The sequence below is a fragment of the Pseudopipra pipra genome, chromosome 21 (genome assembly GCF_036250125.1).
Source record: "Pseudopipra pipra isolate bDixPip1 chromosome 21, bDixPip1.hap1, whole genome shotgun sequence".
Classification (NCBI taxonomy): domain Eukaryota; kingdom Metazoa; phylum Chordata; class Aves; order Passeriformes; family Pipridae; genus Pseudopipra; species Pseudopipra pipra.
The window spans coordinates 8966387-8990501 of record NC_087569.1 but is presented as its reverse complement, the minus strand read 5'-3'; the positions used below and the strand labels follow the sequence as shown (position 1 = coordinate 8990501).

General features: G+C 44.1%; 1 protein-coding gene across 2 annotated transcripts in view; it reads right to left on the bottom strand.

Annotated features, from left to right (window-relative positions):
* The window catches only part of MED13 (mediator complex subunit 13), a 53430-nt gene that overhangs the window by 12552 nt on the left and 16763 nt on the right, over nt 1-24115 (bottom strand). For both annotated transcript variants that reach the window (XR_010435645.1, XM_064678018.1), the window contains exons 4-16: nt 16496-16641; nt 15278-15475; nt 14206-14400; nt 13211-13373; nt 12797-12907; nt 10223-10906; nt 7152-7368; nt 6203-6287; nt 5660-5781; nt 4493-4583; nt 4102-4316; nt 3471-3667; nt 1392-2308 (exon numbers count right to left, since the gene is read on the bottom strand). Coding sequence is in view for 1 of the 2 variants with exons in the window: in XM_064678018.1 (XP_064534088.1) it covers nt 1392-2308; nt 3471-3667; nt 4102-4316; nt 4493-4583; nt 5660-5781; nt 6203-6287; nt 7152-7368; nt 10223-10906; nt 12797-12907; nt 13211-13373; nt 14206-14400; nt 15278-15475; nt 16496-16641 (3341 nt within the window). In the remaining variant the exon portion in view is untranslated. The remainder of the gene's footprint in view (nt 1-1391; nt 2309-3470; nt 3668-4101; nt 4317-4492; nt 4584-5659; nt 5782-6202; nt 6288-7151; nt 7369-10222; nt 10907-12796; nt 12908-13210; nt 13374-14205; nt 14401-15277; nt 15476-16495; nt 16642-24115) is intronic.

Below are 24115 nucleotides of genomic sequence, written 5' to 3'. Positions count from 1 at the left end.
ATCATCAGGGGCTCCTGCAACAGCAGGGCACAGCACAGCTCCCCACAAACGGCCCAGACCCCCGAAATTCGGGACAGAATCGAGATTTTAAACCACACCGAAAGGCTGTGACATCTGAAGTTCAGCACACCCTCATTTACAGCTCTCCCTCTTCCCCTCTCAGCCACTTCAAAAAAATCCACCTGTATTTTTTGTATTTTTTTTTCCTCTGGAGTTTTTCCCACTGAAAGGCTCCCATCTTATGAGTTAAAATAAAGCAAAACCCCCTAAAATAAAACAAACAACCAAACCAACCAACCAACAACAACAACAACAACAATCCCAAACAAGTTGTGGAATCCTTAAATCCTGGCTTCCCCTCCCAACAAAGGCGGGTTTGCAGACTGCCACCCAGTGCTCACTGCAGAGAAGGCCAGAGAAGCCTCCAGCAGCCTCAGCCCATTTCATCGTGTGCCACCTCTGGGCCATTTCGGGTACAGGGTTTTAGAAGAGAAATCTGACACAAAATTTGGTGCGGCTACAATTTCCAAGCCTCCTGTTTCCAAGTATCCTTACAGCTTTTTATCCCAAACCCCAAGGTCACAGCAACACCGAGTCTTCTCCTGGGTGCCTGAAAACATCAATTTATCCCCAGCCTGGGCTTTCCAAGTGAATCCCCCAGGGATCCACATGAACCTGGCTGTTCTGTCAGTGCTCCTCATCTCATCACCAATGTGAACTGCAGCTCCCTGGGATCCAGAACTTTACCTTTCACCCCTAACCCTGTGGAGTTGCTACTTGAAAATACTGTTAGAAGTATGCAAGTACACACAACAAAGGGCATTCCTTGAGAAAGGCCCTAGAAGGAAAAACCCAAGGATCTCTGGCAGATCCAACACACAGTGAAGGCTACAATAATGCTTTTTTTTGTCAGACATGCTGTTAACCCACTGCGTCCTCCCCCTTAAAGAAGTGGGAATGCCAAGTGAATCAGAGCAGTTTAATTCTACCAGAGTGGCCTTGACAATACAGGCACCACTTGAACCTCTCCACTTCCTACAGGCATCATTCCAGAGCCTCTGTAGAGCCAGGAGCCGCTTTAGAGGATAAACCCAGGGAAGTGCTGTGGACAGTGACAGTGGTCTGATGTTACACTTCACACATATATTAGGAATTTACACCTGATGGCAGCCAAGGCCTTACTCTGCTTGGTGTGTGAGCACAGAAGGTAAAAGGGCCGGTTATTCTCAACAGAAGTTTGCACAGACAGGCAGGTGGCAAAAACAGCCTTAAGCATCCAATATTCACAAAGGAAAACCACAAAAAAGGAACCTTGAAAAAAAAAATGAAAGAAAAAGAAAACACAAAAAACCAGGTGGACAGGTAGGTGGATAAGCTATTTCAATACTTACCATTTCTTTTTGACCAGTGGTGCAAGCAAGTAGTTTTCACAAGTGCTTCATCAACTTTCCCTCCTGACATATTGTCCATGAACTGCCGTCCGTGTTCCAAGGCCAAGTAGCAGTCATTGCAACAATCCCTTTCTTCCACACGTACCACGCTGGGAACGGCCCCGACTTTGGGAATGGAGTCTTGATCTGCTGCTCCGAAGGGGGAGAACAAGTTGGTGCATTGATCCTGCAGCAACAGTATCAACTCATCGGGCAGCTTCTCGGGCTCCTTCAGCCCCCCGCTGCCGTGCTCGATGGCCGTGGCCCGCAGAGCCTCGAAGCGTTTTTCCGCCTCTTTGCCGCACTCCGTGTTCCGCCCCAGGATGTCCAGCTCATCCTCCAGGAACAGCCCAGAGCTGTTGCCAAATTTTCTGTTCATGACAGCGCTGAAGCCACAGGTACACCTGTACTGGGCCTCCTGCGTGGGGTCGGGGATGTAAACTCCAACATCAGCACCTTTGATGTTCATGTTGCAGACACAGATGCAGCAGCTGTCGAAGTTGCAGTCCTTGAAGAGGTTCATGACGGACTCGGAGAGGATGAGGTTCACGTACAGGCTGTGTGCCTCTGGGATGGAAGGCACGGTGGCGGGTTCCACGGAGTTCAGGGGCCTGCAGGTGGACGGGGTGGAGGCCGGGGAGTACAGGTCCGAGTTCTCGTACTTCACCGAGCCCTGGGCGCTCGCCGGCCCTCCGGCCCCGCGTGGCGTCCGCGGAGTCCTGGGTGTCCTGGGAGTCGGGAAGCGAGGGGTGGAGGGAGAAGGGAGGATCCCGGCGCCGCTGTTGCTGGGAGGGGCACTGCTGGGGGGCATCCCAAAGGGAGTATGGGTCTGGGGGGTGTAGGCAGGGCCGTACTCCTGGTCCAGAGTGCTCCCGTCGCTGCCAGGGCCACAGGGAGAAGAAAGGCTTTAATGCACAACATACTGGGTTTGAAGTCGAAGACTTAAGATTTCTAAAGAAGGACCTTCCTAATTAATATTTGCTTTTTTAAGATAGTCTTTCATAATCCACAGCAAGATTTTTCACTCCCTAAGGAACTTCAAGAGCATTTGTTCTAAATGACTTTGCAGGACTCCCACTGACAGCACTGTTAAAGAATCTTTCCCTGCCTCCTCTCATCTTTTCCTTTGCACAAAGCTCCCAGGAAACAAGTGTGGCCAGAATAAATTATAAATTCTGTGGTTGTATGGAGTCTAAAGGACACCTTTTTTATTCATGTTTTATTTACATGTGTGTTGACACACACTGAGAAAATACAGCAGCTCTATCAATAGTAAATTCAGCTGAATCCACAAGGAAAGTATCACCTGGAAACATTTAACATTTTCTTTCCTAAGCAGCTGAGTATCTCCAAAGACCTATAAGGCTAATGAGACCTGGAAACACTGCTTATGAATGACCTTAACAGAAGAAACATCAGTATTTAATCCAGGATTTAATATTCCTATAATTTTATCAATTATCCTTGTTGCCTAATCCATTTATACCAGCAACTAATGCAGAAGAGAAAAAGGAATGAACATTTCCCTCAAGAAGAGCTGCCAGCAAGACCCTCCCTACCCACTGCAGGGCACAGGAATGCCCCTGCAATGCTGAGTCCAGGCACAGTCACACTGGGCACAACTTCCAACCAGAGGGAATGTTTTCCTAATCCCAGCACAGCTGAGAGTGCTGCTACTTTAGAAAATAATTTAAGAAACAGCAGCACCACCTACCAAGCCCTTGTACTACACCACCACAAAAACAAAGTCCCAAGTTTACATTTATCTTGATTGTTTACCATCTTCATTACTTATTAAACCTGGCCTTGCACCATTAAGCTTCCCCAAGAAACCTTTAAAGGAATAAAATGCATGTACAGTTAAGAAGCTATTTGGGAAGAATCTCTTCCAGCAGCTTTAACCATAAGGATCCTTCTAAAAACCCTTGTCTTTAGTTGTACGAACACGGTGTATCTACAAATACTTCTCATTACTGATTTCCAAAATAAATATTATTTGGAAATAACATCCCAAAGCTTAAAACCCTTCCCAGGTCATACCCATCTTTGATGAATGGCATGGCAGGGCCTGGAGGGAGCAGATCCAGCTTTCCCACAGCCCAGCTCTGGCGGTAAATGCATTCCTCCGGCAGTTTGATGGGAGGGAGACACTGGCTGGGAAGCGTCTTCAGGGGTGCAAACATGGAACATCCCACTAAAGCTTGACAGTTCTCAGGTTTATAGACATAAGAATAATCCTGGAAGTGAGAGATGGGAAAGCATTAGTGTGGGAATTTGATCAGTTCAGCAACTGAAATGCTTCTCCACAGAACAGGACCGAGTTCAAGCAGTGGCTCTTTCCCACTAACCCCTGACATTGCTGTAGGACAAAGCTGAGATGTGTGCACACAATATTGACACCCACGGGTTCCAAAGAGCAATATATCAACACAAACAACAGGGAATGCAGTGACTGAAATGCACTTCTACAGTTTACTAAGGGCTCTTTAGCTCTTACTCGCCCTTGAAGTTTAAGGGGTAAAATACATAAACTGCTTACTGCAAAGTGTATTAACTCCCCTGGTATAAAGCAAGTTACAAATTGTACTTAGTTTCCCAGCATTCCTATTCAGATTGAAGCAATGAACTGCACAATAAATAAATCATTATCAGGACTACCAGCACTACCCACCTTTATTTCAGCAGGTTTGGGGCTGCAGAAACCCTCGTCCACTTCAATCCTGAACTGAGCTCCCACAGTGGAGCTGTTCCCTTCAAGTACTGTTCCTCCAAGTGTAGTGTCCATGCTGCCATACTCCTTATTGTTCATGTTCATGGGAGAAAACCCCATAATGTGCTGTTCCAATGAAGGTGGAGTTGGATACATCTTATGGAGATCTGCAGTGCCTAATTTCAGATCAGAAGTTGACTTTAGGGCATGAAAACATTCCCAAGTGTTCCCTGTGTCTCAAAATTCCAGAAGGGCAAATGAAGGGTACATTTCCAAATTCCCACAACATATCAGAGTGCAATGTTTAGAGCTAGCATTCTCTTTAGGAAAAAAACCCACAAATAAAGCTTACTTATGCATGACAGTGGGTCCAGATTTCCTGTTTTTGCCTCTTTGCAGTTGGATTTGTCGTCAGCACCGTTCACTGTCCGTTTGGATCCAGGCTAAGAGAGAAGGATTGGAATTAAATCACTTCAGACATAAACACTGTTCATGTTTCCTGCTAACAGGAAATTTCACAGCTGAGACTTTGTATAATATTTAGAAAAATCGAAATAAATCAGGAGCCCAGTGCCAGAGGTTGGGGTTACACTTAATGCTGGTCACCCAAAGAACGCTCTCCCACCAAGTCCTGGTGCCATTAAAGTGAAAGACTAGTTATAGAATAACCCTCAGCACATTAACAGACACCGAAAAAGGCTAAATAGGGCTGCCCACAGTCCCCCAGAATGCTCCCAGAGCCACAACATCACTGGTGTTACCACAGGAACAGGAGCAGAAGAGACAGGGAAACACAAATCCTGGAACACGAGATACAGGGAAGAAAAACTTGAAATTAAAAGAATGAGCTATATTTTATCCTGTTTACAGATTATAAGAGTCTTCATGTTTCAGAGCAAATACACTTCCTTTACATACTGATGACCTTTGATGGCTTTAAGATCCTTCAGCCCTTACTCAGCTGCAGCTCCCATTAAAGTTGATGGGCATTTTGTCTGGGTAAGGGGATTTGGGATTAAGCACAGAGCAAAGCACAGTTCAGAAAAGACAACTGATTACAAACAGTATTGAAATAGAAACTAGAAAGATAATGGATTCAGAGCCATCAGAGACTGCAAGAGAAACTGTTCCAAGATAATAACTGCTGCAGTGAAGCAGCTTATTTGGCACAATGTCCACAGATTTAAATGCCTTTTCTCTTTCAGAAGTTGCTGTTTTCTTTCAGTATTACCTTGATTAACCAGTTAAACAGATCAGGAAAGAGAGCACTAGGACCTGCTGAATCTGTAAAATCAGGTATATTCAAGCAGCATGTACTGTGTGGATTGTAAGGAAATAAGATCAAAAGGTTGTTTGCATCAAAAATGTGACTGTGTGAGTCGAGGAGAACAGAACGTCTGCCACCGAGAGCCACGGCGCTTGTTTACACCCGTGTTTTGCAACCCCTGCTACAAATGCCAGGAAAGAAAAAAAGGAAATCAAAACCCCAAAGCACAAAAAGACAAGACTTGTTCCTTACTGTGAGTTCATCTTCATCTGAGTTGAAGAGATTGTCCAGGTCTGTGTAGGACACCACCAGGTCTGTCTCGTGGAACAGGCTGGTCGATGCCGTGCGGGCGTGGGCAGCGATTCGTTGGGCATCTGAGAGGCACAAACATTGCAAACATCACACACATCACACACCACTGGCAACAAATCTGCATTAAAAACTTCACTAAAGAACTATTTCCACAGCTGGAGGGAAAAGGGAGTAGTATATTCATGGTTCCACTCATCCATCTTACGCATAGGTGAGAGCCCTTCATTTTATAACATTTAGATTTTAGATTATTTTTTTTTAGATTTTTTAATTTGCAGCACACCAGTATCTCATTCACTAACGAGAAAAATAAAACCACATTTATTTGCAAGATGCAACAAAGAAATGTTCCAAGCAGGCTGAAGGGGCAGGGAAACACAAAGCATAAAACACAAAACTTAGCAGCCTGTTGGAATTTGTTGGCTATTCGAGGTATCATTAATAGAGCACAGTTAAAAGAGAGAGAAAAAAAAGCCTCTTTACCTTGCTTGACAGAAGGACTAAACAGAGACATTGCATCCTCTCCTTCATGGGACAAAACTGTAACACTGGATGTTCCATCCTCAGCCTGTTAAAAAAGGAGAGGAAAGTTGGCTTAAATTAATTGGTGGGGTGGGAGGTGTTTTATCTCCCTGGGGGAATTCTGTACCTATGGAAGTATCAGGTTGTCCCTCCCCTGAGAGCTCAGGGGGCACTCTGGGGGTCTGGCAGGGGGACTGGCTCAGGGAGAACAAAGGTTGGGGTACAGACAGCAAAGGGTTCGTGTTGGGGTGAATTTAAAAAGCAAGTTGTGGATTCTCACCACAACACCTGTGAAAAACACTTGATATCAAATGCTGCACATTAACTACACCAGTTACTGAGTGAAACCCCTGGTGCCAGCAGGGCATCCCCACACAACTAGGCCTAATGAGCAAATGATTTCATGTCCAAGCTCCCAAGCAGTTGCATTTTCCCCTTTTATGTAGGGTGCACTTTTGCTCTCAGTACAAGTCTGCTGCAGCTGTGCTAAAGTGCAAAAAACCAAATAAAAATTGCAATTCACTGCCCAGGCAACGAGTCAGGGCTCACCTCACCTACCCCCAAACCTTTCCACTCCTGAGCAAAGCACTTGCCTTGTTCTTCCCCTCTCCCCAAGCACCTGCCAGCACCTATTTCCACAGGAAAGCCACTGAGCCAGAGTGATGCTTGTTGTGCTGCAGCAATGCTCTCCCAGTGCCACCCCCAAACCCTGCTGCAGTGGCACCACCAGCATGTCACCAAAACTGCAGGGCCAGTTGCACACATGCTGCTTGATTTCATTGATCATTTCTGCTGGGATATCATATTTTTAAATTTACCCCTCAGAAAACAGGGAAGGATTTAAATCCTTGCTGCCTAAGGCAATTTGGGTTAATCTCATCACTGGTTGGATCCTCACTCTTTTACTCACCTTATGTTTCTTCCCAGCCTCCCTCTCAATGTTCTGCCTCTCCTTTTTACTGTCAGGAAACAGGAATTCCACATCACCATCCACAAAGGCATAAGGATCAATCTCAGGCTCCTGGTCAGCCTCTGTTGCTACAGCTGCCAGGAATTGGTTTTTACTCTGATACTGTTGCACCAGTTCATCTGAAACCTTCAAAGGTTTCCTACATTGCACCATTAATCTGAGCAGAAGGAAAGGAAAAATCACAAAGGAATTATTTCTCATTTATTACATGGAATTATTTCTGCTATCACACAGCAACTTCATCATCCCTTCCCACTTCCTTCCTTCCCACCCCAGCCTCAGAGAACTTTTTGGGCTAAAGATGAAGTCATGAGTGCTTTAATATCAGCTCCTTGCACACGTCAGACACAGCCCTGTGATTCATCCTGCCCAGCTCTCCTCCTGCACTGTCAATTCACATAAAGATCAGCAATTTATCCTGGGTCAGAGCTGTCATTTATTATAAAGTACAAGTGTATTAAACTATCCACATCCACCCAGAGAAACTCAGCAGGTTACAGAATTACTCAGTGCCATTCCCAAAAAGAGCCTGAGCAACACCAACCACAACTAAAGCACACAAGTGTCCCTGTGTTTAGTGACATTTATATCACTCAGATCGATCCAAACGAAGCTTCCAGCACTCCACTACCTCATTTACTAATGAGAATTAAAAACCCACATTTGCCTTCATCAGCATTTTTCTTTTCTTAACATTCTGAGCCAAAACTCCAGTTGGTAAATACACAGAAATTCATTTTTTTCTCTCAGGAGTATTAGTTTTACAAATATAACTTTGCACCAGGAAGAAGAAATATTGGCAAGTAGAAAGCTGTTGTGATTAGGAGCATGATTATTTCCTGCACATTCCTGTCAACTACAGGGTGTGAGAAAGAACATGGAAACACTTTTACTTTGTCACAGACCCTTCCTAGAAATTGGTTTTCCAGAAAAAAAAATTCTTCAGAGCCAGCAGCAGTGGTAAATCCACCCATGCTGCTCATCCATGCTCAATAAAACCTTTCTTTTCTCCTAAATCCTGCAAAAATTGCCATCAGAAAAGAAAAAAAAAAGGGGCAAAATCAAGATGGAAACTACTTTCCAGCAATAAGGAATTAAACACCTGGAAAAGTACATCATGAAGGCAAGTAGTGCTTTCCAGGATTTTTTATCACCACAGAGGAAGGGAACAGCCAGTTATTCTGGGGGAAAAAACTCTGATAAGTTCTTAAATCAAACTGGGAGTCACACAAGGAAAGACATGTCCTGAACAGCAAAAAAAAAAAGGAAATATCTGGTTGGCTGATGTGAATTCCAGGAAAAAAAAAAAAAAAAGGCACTAAAAATCCTATAAAGCACATCTTGAAAGAGCTGAGACAGGCACCAGCCAATCTAAACTTGAAAGAGGGAACACAAGAGATGGTTACCAAGTGTGAGCACAGAGCTGCAATAAATACAACACCTTTACTGCCTCTCCCAGCTCCCCTCCACAGCCACTCCTCCTGCTGCCACCAGTGGGACAGAAAATCAGCCCCGAGTTTCTGCCTGCTGAGGAGCTGCTTCCACTCTTCTACCACAAACTAAACACACTAAATCCCAAAATAAAACCCCTCAATAACTGATGCTGATCACAGGAAGAGTCTCCTGTCACCTGAACAGGGATAAAAAATGTGGAGCAAAAATAATCAGCAGCAGCAGCAGCAAGGGAGTGGACAGAGGCAGCTCTGGGTGCACTTTGACTTCCTCAGTCACGGAATTCCTCAATTCCTAAGCCCAAATTTGTCACCTCTGCATCCAAGTCCCAGCCCTGGGAAGCTCAGACTCCTCTTAACAGCCCTGTCAGCACCTGGTGCTTCCCACTGTCCCCCTCTTCCAGGAAGGGGAAGGTGGGACACAGGGAATCTCTTCCTCAGGACAACAGCAAAGGAGACACAGCCCCAAAGGTTCTGCCCCAGGCTTTTGGGTCTCATGGTCTGGGGGTTTTGGTGGTGGTGGTTTGAGGTTTTGGGGAGCTTTTCTTGTTTTTCCAGTTAAAGAAAACCCAAGTTCATTCATTCTGCAGTAAAACAGCTCAAATATAAGTTACAACACTAAAACCATCAGTGTTACTCTTTTCCTCCATTGCCCCCAAACTCCATAATTTATTAAATCTTAGCATCAAAAAAGGGTGACCAGTTCCTTTATCCTGATTCAAACAGCAGCAGAGCAGAACCTTTTACAAGCTGGTGCTCGATAACACTAATTTTCAGGAATAAATTCTATTTATTCAACAAAAACCTATTTTTAAATAGTTATGGACTACACATACTTTATGTCATGACAACATTAGCTCATGTTAGGACAAACTAAATAAAGAAATGTTCTCATGTCCTAATGAACAAGGGTTTCCTACACCATCTGAGGCCCAAGAGCAGTTCACAACAGACACACAGACACTTGTTTTCTTTGAATAACCTCAAATCCTGAAGCCTTTTGCACAACACAGAGAATGTACCATGTGCAAGAACATCAGTTTGTGTCGCTTATTTCAAGCAGAAATTTCTGATATTAGAAAAGAACTGCTGCCTATATTAAAGTTAAATTCTGCCAGGAAACCAGAGGAACTTCCTCAGTGTTCCTTCAAAGACCATTTAAACATCATTTAAACATTGAGTGAAATCAAGAGCAGAACTGAGGGAGAAGAAACTTCCCCAGGATATCTGCAGCTGAGACCAGCCAAGTTTTCTCCAAATAATGAAGAAAGCAAATCCTAAAATGAGAAAGCTGCTTCTTTTTGAGTCCCAAATAGGCATAATTGGGCTATGGATTAATTTTACAGTATAAAAATAAATGTCACTGGGATCTGCTAAATCAGAATTGAAATGAGAAAAAGCTGGAATCTTGCTCCAGGTCTGTGCTTTGTGCTCACATCTCGCAAGGATTATCCTGTATTCAGAGTTATGCTCCCACATTAAACACTGAGAAACTCCTGCCTTTGGCCTTTCCCCTGCCTCCCTTCCCGGGTTGGTACTCCAGGATCAAGCACTACTTACTCTGTAACTGATGTTACATTTTCCTGTCCAGCAGGTATTACTGGATCATCTCTCAACTTATCATTTGGAAGCTGGGGCGGCAAGAACTCCACGTCCTTTTTCTTTGGAACTTTATAATACTTCCAAGTGGCATCGGCTTCGTCCTCCTCCAGGTTGACGGCGGTACCGACGTACACGGTGGGCTCGATGACCTCGGGGAAGGGAGCCGGGAAGGGCTGGGACAAGCCATCCAGTCTGTCCTCCATGGCCTTGCTGGGCACCAGGGGGTCCGGGGTTGGCATCTGGTAGAAGTGTTGGCTCTGGGGGGTGGAGGGGGCTTTGGGCACCCCCTCGTCGACGCCGTCGCAGGGGTGGGGGCTGAGCGGGGGGGGCTGTGGGGAGCTGGCCAGGTCGGGGTTGTGCAGCTGAGGGGTCTTTGCTACATCGGTGCTCCTGATGGTGGAGAACCTCACTTGGCTGTCCGGGGCAGCCATCACCAGCCTCTGGCTGGCCGAGTCTGCCTCCATGGCCACGTCATCGCCGAGGGACACGCGGTGGTGGAAGGGAGTCAGGGGGCGTTTCTGGGGCTTGTCCCCTTTGTCCTGCTTCTCGTTGGCCTTGTGCTTCGGGGCCGCCGGCGGCTGCGGGCCCGCGGGGGGGGCCTGGCCCTGCTGACCCGAACTCCTCGCTTTGAGATTTTTGTGCCTGCAGAATTAACACGGGGGGGAAAAGGCTTCACGTTAATCTTTCAAATATGTCTCCTGTGCTCATTTTCACCAGACAAGAAGCTGCTTCTGAGCCACGGAACAAGCCTGGGACTGAAGCGACCCTGCCTCTTCCCGACCATCACCCGAGTGACTTGAGCAGCATCTCAAGGGTTCAGAACACCATTTAAAAAAACTACAAAATCTGTCCTGTGAGCCAAACACACACAGAATCCTCAAAATGAAGACAGCATTTTCTAACTGCTTTAACAGAAATAGATTGTCACATGAGCACGTCGTCGCTTTTAACTCCTGCCAGCGCTGATGAATCAGTGGAACAACACAGGAATTAGTGAATGGCTTCTTGAATTCCAGCACCAGTAGTGCTGCCCAAGCCTCAGTGGGTTAAGGAGTAGGGAATTAACATCAAGAACCACGAAGCTCAGTCCTACAAAAGCTGTTTTGAAGCTTTTGTAGCCGTTTGTCGACAAATTTAGCGAGTGTGGGAAAATGAAAAACTCAGTGTCTCAACTGCATTAATCCAGTTGAGTTTCTACACTACAACATTTCATCTGCAAGTTCAAGGTGCCAACCTTCTGGACCATCTGACAGAACGAGGCACATGAAATAAAGGAAGTCAGAATGAAATGTTTGTGCCTGGGCTCTTGAACTGCACATCCAGGATATTCTTTGCCACTCTTCCATTAGCAAAGTTAAGCAGCACTTGTATTGAAAAAACAGGATTAGGCAGGGATAAAAAGGTAAGAGGTATCAAAATCTATTTTTACTTTAAACTCTCGTACACATCCACATGTTTTTCACCACTTAGGATTCAAAACACAGGGAACAATAAGGGGGTTTAAGTCTCTGCAGTTTCTTTCAGGCAATTGCATATTTCTTACACACTTCAACTAGTTAATTGATTTTTTTTCTCTTAACTAGTGCTATTGTAGCTAAATTCTCCTTTATCAGAGTATTTAATCCTCCCCCACATCCCAGCTCTTCTCAGGACACAAGTACTTCCACAGAACTTAAACCAACCATTCAACAGAAGAGGAAAAAAATGCATTTCTTGCAAAATGCCACATCCTCCAGACATGATTTTTTTTTTCTTTTAGGATACCAATATCCATTGCAAGGCAATCAGTGGAACATTTAAATCAGAGAAAGCATTTAAACCTTTTGCAGCACTTCAGTCACCTAAAGATCAGTACGTGCCCTAAGTACAGAAATGGAGAATTCACCCAAATGAATGTTCCCATTTATTTAAGCATCCCCATTAACAGTCTGTGGCACTGCATCAGCAGGCTCCAAAAGAAAGCCAGAACAAAATCTGAAAGTTAAATTCAGGGTTTCCCCCTGGGTTTTGATCCCCTTTTTTGCCCCCTTTAGTGGCATCTGCTCCCAGACAAGCAGTTCCCCATCCAGCCCCCCATGGAACAGCCAGGCAGGTCTGGGGTTCTGACTCATATTCAACCAGACCCAACCAGCCTGATCTTGATTACCAGCTTTCTCCCTTCAAGGCTAATTAATGCCACAGCCCTCTAGAAAAGGTGCTTAAATCCTAAATAAATAGGCATTCCCTTTCCATTGCAGCCTGAGAAAGCTGCCCATGAGGTAGTTACTGCCCATGTCCATAAGGAACTCCAGCCCAGGACTCAGGAATTGTCCCTGCACTGGCAGCTTCACTCCAATCAAAGCCCTGCATTAACTCACTGGGCAGAGCTTCAAGACCTACAATGACATTTAGGAGAGGAGATACAAATTTTGTTACAGCTTTCCTACAAGCAGCTACTGCTTAATTACTCCTGGAGGAGTGATCAGGAGCCCTCTCCTGAGCACTTCAATCTCCTGGAACATCTCTGGGCTGCAGCTCTGCCAAGTCCTGTACCTTGAACAATTGCAATTTGTCCTCTGCGTGGCTTCAACAAAATCCCAGGATGCCACCTTGTCAGCTGTCTCCTCCTCACACAAGCCATTTGATGTAGCAGAATACTTCCTCCTAGGATTCAATACCAGGAGAGTTATTTGGGATCAACATATGTTCTTTTCTTATCTTCTGGCAAAGCTCAAGAGCACTTTTGTGACACAGGACTCAGCAAAGAAATGATAAATGGCCTTTTAGTGACATCTTGAACTGAGAACTAAATAAATCATTCCTAAACAGTCAGGGAAAAATTAACTCCTTTAAAATGGTTTATTATAAGAGTAAAGCACCTTCTGGAGCATCTTTAACAGAGCTACTTCCTGCAAGGAACACACGGGACACTCGGGGTATTTTTAGTTTCCTGGGGTGAGTACATACTTGTTCTGTGCTCTGTTCATGTTGCACTCCTGCCAAACTCTGTCCACCACTTGGTTGGCCAACTTCCTGGGGATTTTCCCCCCATGGTGGCTGGTACTGTCAGAGATAAATCCGTCTGAAACCGAGGAGAACTTCACCCATTTCTGGGCAGATTGAGGATCAACTGAAAACAGCAGCAGAGGAACAGCTTTAGGCAATGGGGCAAAGCACTCACAGCCACTGTTGCTCCAGTTCAATCAACACAGGGAGAAAAGTATCTTCTTGTCTCAGTGTTAGGAAATAAAACCACGTAGAAAATTTAGGAGTAGTAGCAGATTATTATAACTAAGAAAAAAGGCACCATGTATGTTTATAAGTGTGCTGGCTGTTCTTTATTTTTGAATGAACTATTGACCTGAAAAAGGAAATAACTTGAGCAAAGCCAACGCTATTATTTAAAAAAGGGTCAAACTTAGGTAACAGAAGAGCTTGGGGGAAAAAAGAAATAAAACCTCTTCTGCACAATAAAATATATTTATATAAGTCACCTGAAACTATCCCTGAGTTAAAGCAGTTTCCCATAAGCACCACTCACACCCAGGACAGAGGGCACACAGCCTTCCTGGAAACTCAACTACAAGGAATCTTCCTTGGGCTGTGAAAAAAGCTGAAAATACCACCTTGCTCCCCAAAGATTGAGTGCACAAGGTTTCTAAAGCTATGGCAGAACACAGACATGAACATAAACAGGGAGGGGAAAAATCCCCAAACTTCCCCCCAGCAATGTGAAGGACTGGGTAACCACACCAGGCACAGCAGCATCCTGGTGTCAGCACCTTACAGGAGTTTGAGTTCATTTTGCCCACAGCTGGACAATACAAACTGGGCTTACTACAAGAAACTTTGGACTAAAGAAATGTGGGTTTTTAGAAGAAGTTGCAGTGAGAACAGCTGGATCCTGCCCGGACAGTGCTGGGCTGGAAGGAGGAGCCCTGGGGCAGGAGGTCACTCTGTACCTGTCTGAACCTCCTCCGGGGACGTCGGCGGGGTCAGAGTCACCGAGGACATGGCAGGGTCTCTGGTGGCAGCAGGCACTTGGTGGACACCCAAGCAAGTGGTTGAGCAGTGGGGTGCCCCCACAGTGCTGGGGGCAGGGATGTCTGTCTGAGGGACCAGCACGAAGCACGCCGGGTACACCATCCTCACCCCAGCTGCAAACGGCACACGGGACGGTTATTTACCAAAAGCTCACACTTCAAATCATCAAATGCATCATTTTAGCAGCCACTCCTAAGTTTAGGTACCCTTCTCTACCTACTGAAGCATTTCTGCTTGGGCAAAACTTCTGTTAGCACCCTCATCATTACTTTATGATTTGTTTTATGCAGAAGATTTGGGTGAATGAATAAAAAGGGCTTTGTGCACACGGGCAGAGACAGCCCTGGCAGGGACATGCTGCTACCATTTTGTTTTATAAAGGCTGAAAACACAATTTTTAGTATCACTTAACACTGACAACATTCCCATCAGCACAAGGGTCTCCAGCCACCACTGCAGCACCTTCAGAGAAAGGATTGCATCAGTTGGCAAATCAAAGGTCAACAGCCCTTGGCAGAGAACAAAACTGCTGCGTGCAGGGCTGGGATTTTAGGAACAGCAGCACATAAAGGCAGTGCCTGAGTACATCAAGTTCTCCAGGACTGTGGGTTTGAAGCCATTCCTGAGAGGCACATCTGTTCTGTTTGAATTTGCACCGGCTTTGGAACAGGACAACTTGCCTTTGATGCAGCTCAGATGTCAACAGGGAGAGTCCAGGCGTTTTTTGTTCTCTTAATTATTCATTTAAAAAAACATCTTGTCTCTCAGGGCACATAAGAAAAAGACCTGCTGCTAACGGGGCTGCAAAATCCACTTCAAATAATAATAACTCATCTTAGAGAGTCCTGGGCATCAAACAGAAAAACAAACCCCAACAGCCACTGCAAAGGGTTGCAAAAAGAATAAAATGGGGCCACTTTTGCATTCAGAACGTTGCAGACCTAATCAGCCAGTTTATTTCAGTAATTAAAAGGTAATCTGAGTACTCACCAACAAGGACTTCAACAGCAGCTAAAGAATCATCCTCCCAGTCCATTTCTTCCTGCTTTTCCTCAGATCCCTCCTTCAAGTTGGATGTGACAGGATAGAATTGTTTCCATTCCCCAATAAGCTTTTTTGTGGATGAATCAGAAAGCTTGAAGGACTGCCCTGTGAGTGTGCCATTCAACCCAAAGGGGCTCAGGATTACTAGAAGGTAAATCAAAACACACTGGAGATTATAAACCCAAACACACCAGAGATTTTATCTGCCCAAAATTCACTCTGCCCCTCTGAAACAGCAGCACTGTTATTCCAGCCACACCACATAAACAACTGTCAAAATGCAGCCTAATCATGTTTTACTTTTAGCAATAGATACACATGGTTAAATTTATATGCACTGTGAGAATTGAGGTAACACAATAAGAATTACAAATCAGTCTATTCAAACAAGCAACAGGCAGGTTTTCCTCTTGGCTTGTGAGGAGTCTCAGACACTGGTGGGATAAAGAAACACTTCCAAATTCTGGCACAGTTAAGGTGTTTCCTCATCCTTTCATTCAGCTTGTTACAACAACAGAGTGTGCTCAGGGAATCATCTGGGTCATGTTTAGTCTTGTCCATATTAGGGAAACAGAGTTAGGTTGCATTAAAAAAAAAGAAAAAAGGCAAGTTTGGCCACTGAGCATTAATAGCTGAGGGTGGTGTGTGCTCCTGCAGGGGACTGATTTCCACAGCAGCACCAGGGGCTGACACGGGCAAGGATCAAACATCCCTCTGGCCAGACTCAGGCTCAGAACTCCTCTGTCCTGCAGAGCACAACCTGCATCTGCTGGTGGAAGCACAGGGATTTAGAGGCAAGGAAGAGCCAGGTGGGAAAAAGGGGAAGGGGAGTGAACAGGTGAAGTGTGTTGAGTTAGAAAGGCATTTTCCACAAGAGGGGTTGATGGAGGGATGTGGGGGTTACAAAGCATGCTGAAAAAGCACAATATTTAAGTCACCAATAGGACAGCCCTTGGAAATCGAGTTTATTGTGTGGTGAAGACAAATTCTTTGATTATATGCCAAGAGATGAACATGCAAATGACCCACGTGCAGGAAGAGCCAGGACACATCCCCCACAGGTAAAGCTTTGCTCCCACTGCCAGTCTCTGCCACAGATCCTCACTCTGAGCCACTCCAAGGAGCAATTAATGTGGAACACTGAGCCCTGGCTGCAAAACCCACCTTGGAAGGGGCTGTTGGACTGCTGGGCCAGCGTGAGGTGCTCCTCACTGAGCAGGTACACGGGCTGGTGCTGGCTGATCTCCACACTCGTGCACACATTGCTGTCCCCGTGCAGGAAGAAGGTGAAGGAGCAGGACAGGTGCTCACTGGGAGACAAAAGAAGGTATAAGTATTAAATATAAAACTTCAAATAAGTTGCTGTCTTTTTCTTTACGTTTATTTAAAATCTCCACAACTATTTCTGATCATCGATTATTCGTAATGAGGTCGTATCCAGGTCCTCCTGTCACAGACGGACTAAAAGCAGGATTTAATATCAGACTTATTTAAAAGCCAAAAAGAATGGCAACAAGTGGGTTTGTTTTGTTATTTAAATTGAATCTTATCCTCAGGTTCCTGTAGCCAACCAAGTCACTAAAAATGAAATCCCATACCTGCACACGAAAGGGAAGATACAATCAATAAAATTAAAAAAAAAGAAAACAACAAAGCTCCAGACATTGTTAATTAAAGTCATTAAAGCAAGTGTCAATGTTTAATACCAGATGCTCTGCTGACAGTGCCTCTCATGGTCCAGAGTTTTAGAGAAAAAAAGCTTGTACAGCAAAACCCACCCCAACAGTAAACATTTCTTCTTCACTCAACTCTGCATTAAATGCTGTTTTCCCTGTGCTGTACTGGTGAGCACCTACATGAAACCTTCTCCTTCCCAAGGAATTCCCAATTTTTGCAGCCCTGCTCTTGTTGTGTTACCAAAACACAGCTGACTCCCCCCAAGGACAACTGGCACAACATTTTACCCATCAATTCAGTGGTTTATGTGACATATATTTGACCAATTTTAATTAGAGGGCAGGAAGAAAGGAAGGCAAAACCAAGCAGATGCCACAGAAGCAGGACATCATCGTATCAAGTTCCAGCTGAAAAATCCTTTTCCCCCCTTTTTAAAGAAGCTGTCCAGGTAACATTCCTCAATTATCTTGGCTACAAGTTATCCCAAATGTGTGCCAGGCTGACACACTCCCCCAGGAGAAGAGCAGATGTTGAAAAGCAGAAGATGCTGCTCATGTTGGATATTAAATCAGGTCCAACATCATGGCCAGAGAAGGACCAAAGTCAAGGAGAACCTGAAAAGCACTTCTTAAACTACTGGACAGAAAAGAAATCCTCCTGTGGAAGGAGGGGAGCAGCAAACACTGCTCAGGCTCAGGGAAAAAAGGGATCAAGTCAAGGGAAGCACTAAATTAAGCCAGTCAAAACAGCAGATACATGGGGGGGGTTGTGTGGTCCAAGGGAAAAGACACTCCAGGAACTACTGTATCCTAACAAAGAATGCAACCCCACTGTCTCCCCAAAAATACAACCCCATCACCCCATGCTCAGGAGGGTGTGAAGACCCTCTGGCCTCGTGGAACACTTGAGTTCCTTGGTCTCCAGCAGAATACAAAGCATTCCTGGGACAGACAAACAGCTCCAGGGCAGGAAGGACCAGGCACTGACCAGCCCTACAAAACACAACCCCCACAGCTGCACTCCTGGGTACATTTGTAGGGTCATTCCCAAGACCTTTCCCAGAGGATGATAAAGAGTAAGGGGCAAAAACGCTTCTGGTGTTGGCACAGTCAGATTAATCCATGAAAAGGGACATGGATCAGGGCCCTGAGTCTCACCCCAAAGAGCTGCACAGTCACCACAGCGAGGAGAGTGGGCACAGTGAGAAACCCCCAGAACCAGCAGATGAAAAACTGAGGATCAGAAAACTGAGGATGAGAACCAGCTCAGGGCTGAGAGAACCCCCAAACTGTCCCTGCAGGGACAGGAAGGACAGCCTGGTCTGATTGCAGCCCCTCAGAGCAGGACATGCAGTGACCTCCCCAGGGAGCTGCTCCCAAGGAGAGGCTGGTTTGGGTTTTAGGAACAAAAAGGGCAGGAGGCAGCTGAGTGAATTATCCCCATTGAGTCACCCAGAACTCCCTGCAGTGCTCAGGATTCCCAGGAAAGGTAGTTTCCAAAAGGAGGTGGGGATGGAGCTGAGCATCTTGTTGATGATTTTAGGTTCACGTGGCCAGGACACACCACTAAACTCCTGTATGGAAATCTGATTAAACTTTAATCCTTATGCAAATGGTGGAAGACTGATTTTCCACTTGAATTTTATTTTAAAAACCATATTGGATGGTTTAAGGGGAAGGAGTTGGCTGGTGTCTCGTTCTGAGTGACAGACAACAATTCAGAAGCTCAGGATAAGTGAGACAAAATTTAAAAATAAAAGCACATATTCTTTAAATACACTTTAAATGCAATAAAGCTACATCTCCTGTAAACACCCCATTGTTACCCAGATAAAGGTCAGCATAATCTGATGGAATTCAGATAAACCAAGACAAAGAGAGCCATCAGCATGATAACAGGAGCATTTCAATTCATCCCACTGCAAAACCAGTCCTGAGGAGAAGCAAGGAAAACTCAAGATCACCATGCAAAAGCCAACCCCAAAAATACAACCAAAAAAACCCCCACCCCAAATGAAAACCTTTTTCTTCCCCAACTCAGCAGGGGAGAAGTTTCCAACAAAATAACTCAGTAAGAAAAGGAGAGCTGCAAACACCCTGCTCCCATGGCAGGGAGGGCACCATCCACTGTGCCACAACCAGCCTGGAAAACCCAAATATTGCCAACTTTGCACTAATTCTGGTTATAAAATGAAGTGTGAACAGCAGAAGGATGCACAGCACCGGGGAGGGTTTCTTTAGGTACTTTCAGAGGTGCAGCAAAGTCCCTTTATGGAAAGAGGGTAAGGTTGTTTCACAGGAGAAACACAATAAATGTGGTGCTGGCCCTAAACTCAGCCTAAGGCAGACACGGGAACTAATTTGCTTTAAACTAAAGCTGGACATGGAAGGTCAAACCAACACTTCATGGACTCAAACACAGCACTGAGTTCCTTTGCAGCTGGTTGTGCTCAGAAACTGGTGCTTCCCACTGAATATCCTCCCTGTCAGGTCCCAGAACTCCAGGAAATCTCAGTGCGTGGGAAATAATCTCAAGAAATGAAGAATCCATTTAAATAACAAAGATTATCAATACACAACCAAGGTCTTTGCAGGGGCTGGAGAAAAGGGGGGATAGAAAGGGCCAGAGCTCTGGAAGGTACTGGATGTCCCCACAGCCACTGCTTTATGGGCTTAGCAAGAAACTCTGTCACCAGGAATGGTTCTAATTTTTTTTAAATTAATACACTTGTACATTCTCTTAGTGCAAAATTCTGCTTCAACCTCAGCTTAGGAGGGACATTCCAAACCTTATCATAACCTATTTAAAAAATAATGATAATTTTATACATATATATATCTCGATATCTCCACCATTTCTCCAAGTCTTTCTCTTATCTTCTCAATAATTCACCTCACAGCCAAAAAATTCTAATCAAGAAAAAAAAAATATCTACCTTCTTGTCACTTTGGGGTAAATAGGCAAATTATCTGTGCAATTCAGCCCAGGACACAGTAACAGAACAGGCTGGTGGTTTCCTGTTCACCCCATTTCTATTTGCAGGCTATTTTAGGTGCCTCAGATCACTGAGGATTTGTGCAGAGCATCTGAGGACTGAAATGGAAAAGAAAAATACCTCCACCTCAACACTTTGAAATGTAAGTGTGCATGAACAGAGAGTCAGTGACATCCTTAAGGTGCAGAAACAGCAATAAAATAAAATAATTGCATGTTTTAGTTAGCATTGACAACCTTCCCCTTTTTTGTGCTTTTACAATTACCATCATGTATTGTTGCATGTATTTCAACAGAAAATACTGAAAACAAAATCCTAATTCTCAAAAAAAAAAAACAAACCTCTTTTTCTTGTCTGACCCTGACTAGGAAGTTGCTCCATTAATATTTCATTGAAGTCCTAATCACAGAACTGAAACATCAATAATCCCATTTCCACCTGATCTCGGGATACAGATGTTATCAAGTATCATCAGAACAAACTGAATTTTCATCTGAACACACCAGAATGAGTTCCAATACTGAAAACAACTTTAAAAGCAAATAAAAAATAAAACAGCAAAGAGACACTCCTTGGGAATAATGTTATTTGAAGCAACATTCAGTCCTCATCTACACTCCATTAAAATACATTTGTATAAATCCATTTGATTCCCTCTGCTCCCTCTTCCCTCTAATCAGACAAAACAAAGATGTTTTAGGTTCAGAGACAAAGGATTATTATTTTATGGAGGGGAAAAAAAAAAAACCAGAAGCTGTTGTGGAAAATTTCAATACAATTTCCAGTTCTACCTTTGCAAGAAAACCTGAAGGGTGGGAGGGGAAACCACACTCCAATTCCTGTGCACAGGAGGTTTGCACAGCTCCATTAGCAAACCTGAAATGTTCTTGATAAAAAGGTCATTAGGCCTGGGTTTAGTCTCCACATTAGTCCCCATGTTGGGCTTTAGATCTTCCAAGTGCTTCCCAAACCTTGGCTGCACCAGGAGCCCCCTAATCCCCACTCAGGGCACACCCCAAACCCCCCTGGCTCAAAAGTCACAGACTGACCCCACTTTTAGTTCCAAATAAAAGACCCTGCAGCACATTTAATAGTAAATTTAAAATAAAAAAAATAAATAAAGCATCCAGATGTTTCAAGTGGGAGAGAAGATGTTTGTTTGTTTTCTGTCATTCCTATCTCCTGTTTCCCTGGATTGTCTCTGTAAGCTGCTCCTGAGCCAAAGCACTGCTGGCCTTACCAAAATATTGACCAAATCCTTGTAAACGACACAATTGTGCCATTCCCTGAGGGAGGAAAAGGGACAGTGCAAGGAAGAACTTCTGTCCCAGTTCTGATCCCACCATCTCCCTTGGAATGGGGCAGAACAGACTTTGGTTGGGAGCACAAACACAGCAGCTGCACTTGGAAGGCTCTAATTCATTAATTCTTATGCATCATTATTTCAGTCTGTTATAAAATGATTGCCTGAAATTGGTAGGTGTTGGCCAGCACCCAGAGTCCTTGGGGCATCTGCACCAAAAAAATCAATATATGAGGACTGGCTGACAAGAATTTCAGCACAGACCTGAGGGCTCCCAAGTGCTGCATCCCAGTGCCCAAGGAGAACATCTGCAAAGGGTTGTCCTTCACCAAACTTGTCATTAAATGAATTCCAGGGATCAAAGAAGCTCCTTTTTAAAACACTAAATTCTTCTACAGCAAAACCTCCTCTAGTAAATTCTTGGTCTTACAAGTAAATATGTTCTCTTTGAAATAAAAATGTAAATATGGAAAAGGTTTAAGGTGACACAAACCCCACAGAGCCCTAAGACCCTTCCTGTTCAGTTATTTGATTGTTTATTAACTTTTCCCTTTCAGCAGGTGGAGATCCAGCACTGGAAGGAATCAGTACAGGTGAGGGGCTTGCTCAGAACACTTTTTTGGGACAATCCAGCCCTTCCAGGTGCAGCTGGAACACCCCAGAGCACCAAAGAGGAGCAGCTTCTCCACCACCCCCTTCACACCTTTGCTGCTCCAAAACCCCATCCTGGATTAAACAGGGCATCTCCAATTCCCACCCACCACAATCCTGAATTACCCAACCCCACAAACTTAATTCTGACTACAAAGGAGCAGGAAATTAAAAATTCATTTGCTGTAATCAGCAAAATATAAGTAAAACACCAAAATTAGAATGTTATATTAACACACCTCCAACAATAATTGCCAGGGAAAATATTCGAGTTTTCTTGATTTAAGAAATGAAAGAGGAAAAAAAAAACCACACAAGGCAAGCACATAAATTGTTTAACTATGAAATACTTCAGAAGGGTTTTTTTTGTTTTGTTTTAGTTATTTTGAGTGGGTTATTCTGCCTTTTAAGCACTGAGAGAAACAGAGGATGAGATACACCAGGTCCTCATTCTCCATATATTATAGATGTATATATCTCATATATATGACTGTGACAAAGAGAGGGAGCAGCAAACACCCTTCCAACGTTCCCAGGAACTCCCCATGGCCAGGGAGGGAAATACAGCACAAAGCTGCTTGGGATGGGAACACAAAGCAACAGCAAAGGAGAAAAAACTTCCAGTTCAAAGCACATCACTAATGATTCCTGTCAAAAGGCTCTCCAGCCCAGCTGGGGATGTTTGGATTCTATTTGGACCAGAGAGTTAAAAATATGTATTTATTCCATAAGCACACTGTGTGCACTAAAACAAATATAAATGTAGCAAGTGACCTGTATTGCAGAATAAGCCACAGTCAACCAGGACTTCCATATTTTTAAATTAAAATTAAACTTCATTATTAATGAGCTTCACCCCAATAAAAACAAAGCTGAAACAAAAAATTTTATTTGTGTACACACTAAAACTCTAAGACACTAAGAAGCAGCAAACTGATTTGTTCAGAATGCAGCAAGTTTATATATATACACATACAAATATATATATGTGTGTGTGTGTGTGTGTATAACACAAAAGGTCTGTATTTCTCCAGACACAATTATAAACAGTCCTACAAAAAGTTTGCTCCTGTTCCTCTATTTCAGAACTTAAATGAGACTAATAAACCTGTCACCTTATACTGCAGCATCCTTTAATTTGAGGCTGCAAATCTCAATGACCTGAAGTTGAGCTTTCCCAGAGAAATATCCCTGTGCTCTAAAGGATTAGGATCCAGAGCAGATTTGGGGAATGGGGAATCCTTAGACATCACTGTGTTTCCAAGCCAGTGTAACAGCTTTCCATGTATTGCTCTTTCCCATCCTGAAACATTTACAAACATCTTGTTAAGCCAGACTTTTTTTTTTTTCAAAGTTCAAAATGGAAATGCATTACCAAATTGCCATTTAACAAAATCTCAAGTATCTGGATGGGTTTTGTGCTATTTCATTGTTCAGTGAACAAAAAGAGCAGATTTATTGTTGAAAGCTAAAAACCAAGAGCCATATCATTTTTTCCTGATGAACCAACTACCAGTGTAATTTAAGCTAAATAAGAGAAAACTGCTTTGTGATGTAAAGTGCTAAATTTGTCTGCTTGTAGTCTCTGTAGCAACCCAATATTCCAAAGAGACAATCATGTGATCAATGCTCTCAGCTCCTGCTGTTTATCCTGCACTGTCCTACTTACAGCAGCTCTCAATTCCAGCTGTCTCCAGTCAAAGGAAAAACATCACCTGCTCTCCTGCCGGGACACGATGCCAGAACAGCCTCATTAGAGCTGGTGTAAAAAAATGTTGACATTGTTTGATTTAAAGATTAACATAGGGAGGAAATTTATACTGAGCAGCCTCCATAGGAAATATTCCAAGGAAGAGCCACTTGGTTCCAGATATTACTGTTGCAAACTAAGCACACAGAAATAAAGCCCAAACCTGGGGCTGCACCTTGGTTTCGTGGTTAACTCCAGGATGAAGGAATTTTGGAGCTTTAGCAGCCAGAAATCTTGTTTGGAATTAATAATAACTCCCAGCATCATTCTGGGGGATGAAGGAGTACAATACTCTGTTCCTGTGGGAAGATGAGCCATGGGAAATGGGAAAAAGCAGCCAAAAGGGGGATGAGGGAGAAATGTGGGTCAGAAAGACCAAAAGCACAGCACTGCCTTTGTTTAAGGGCA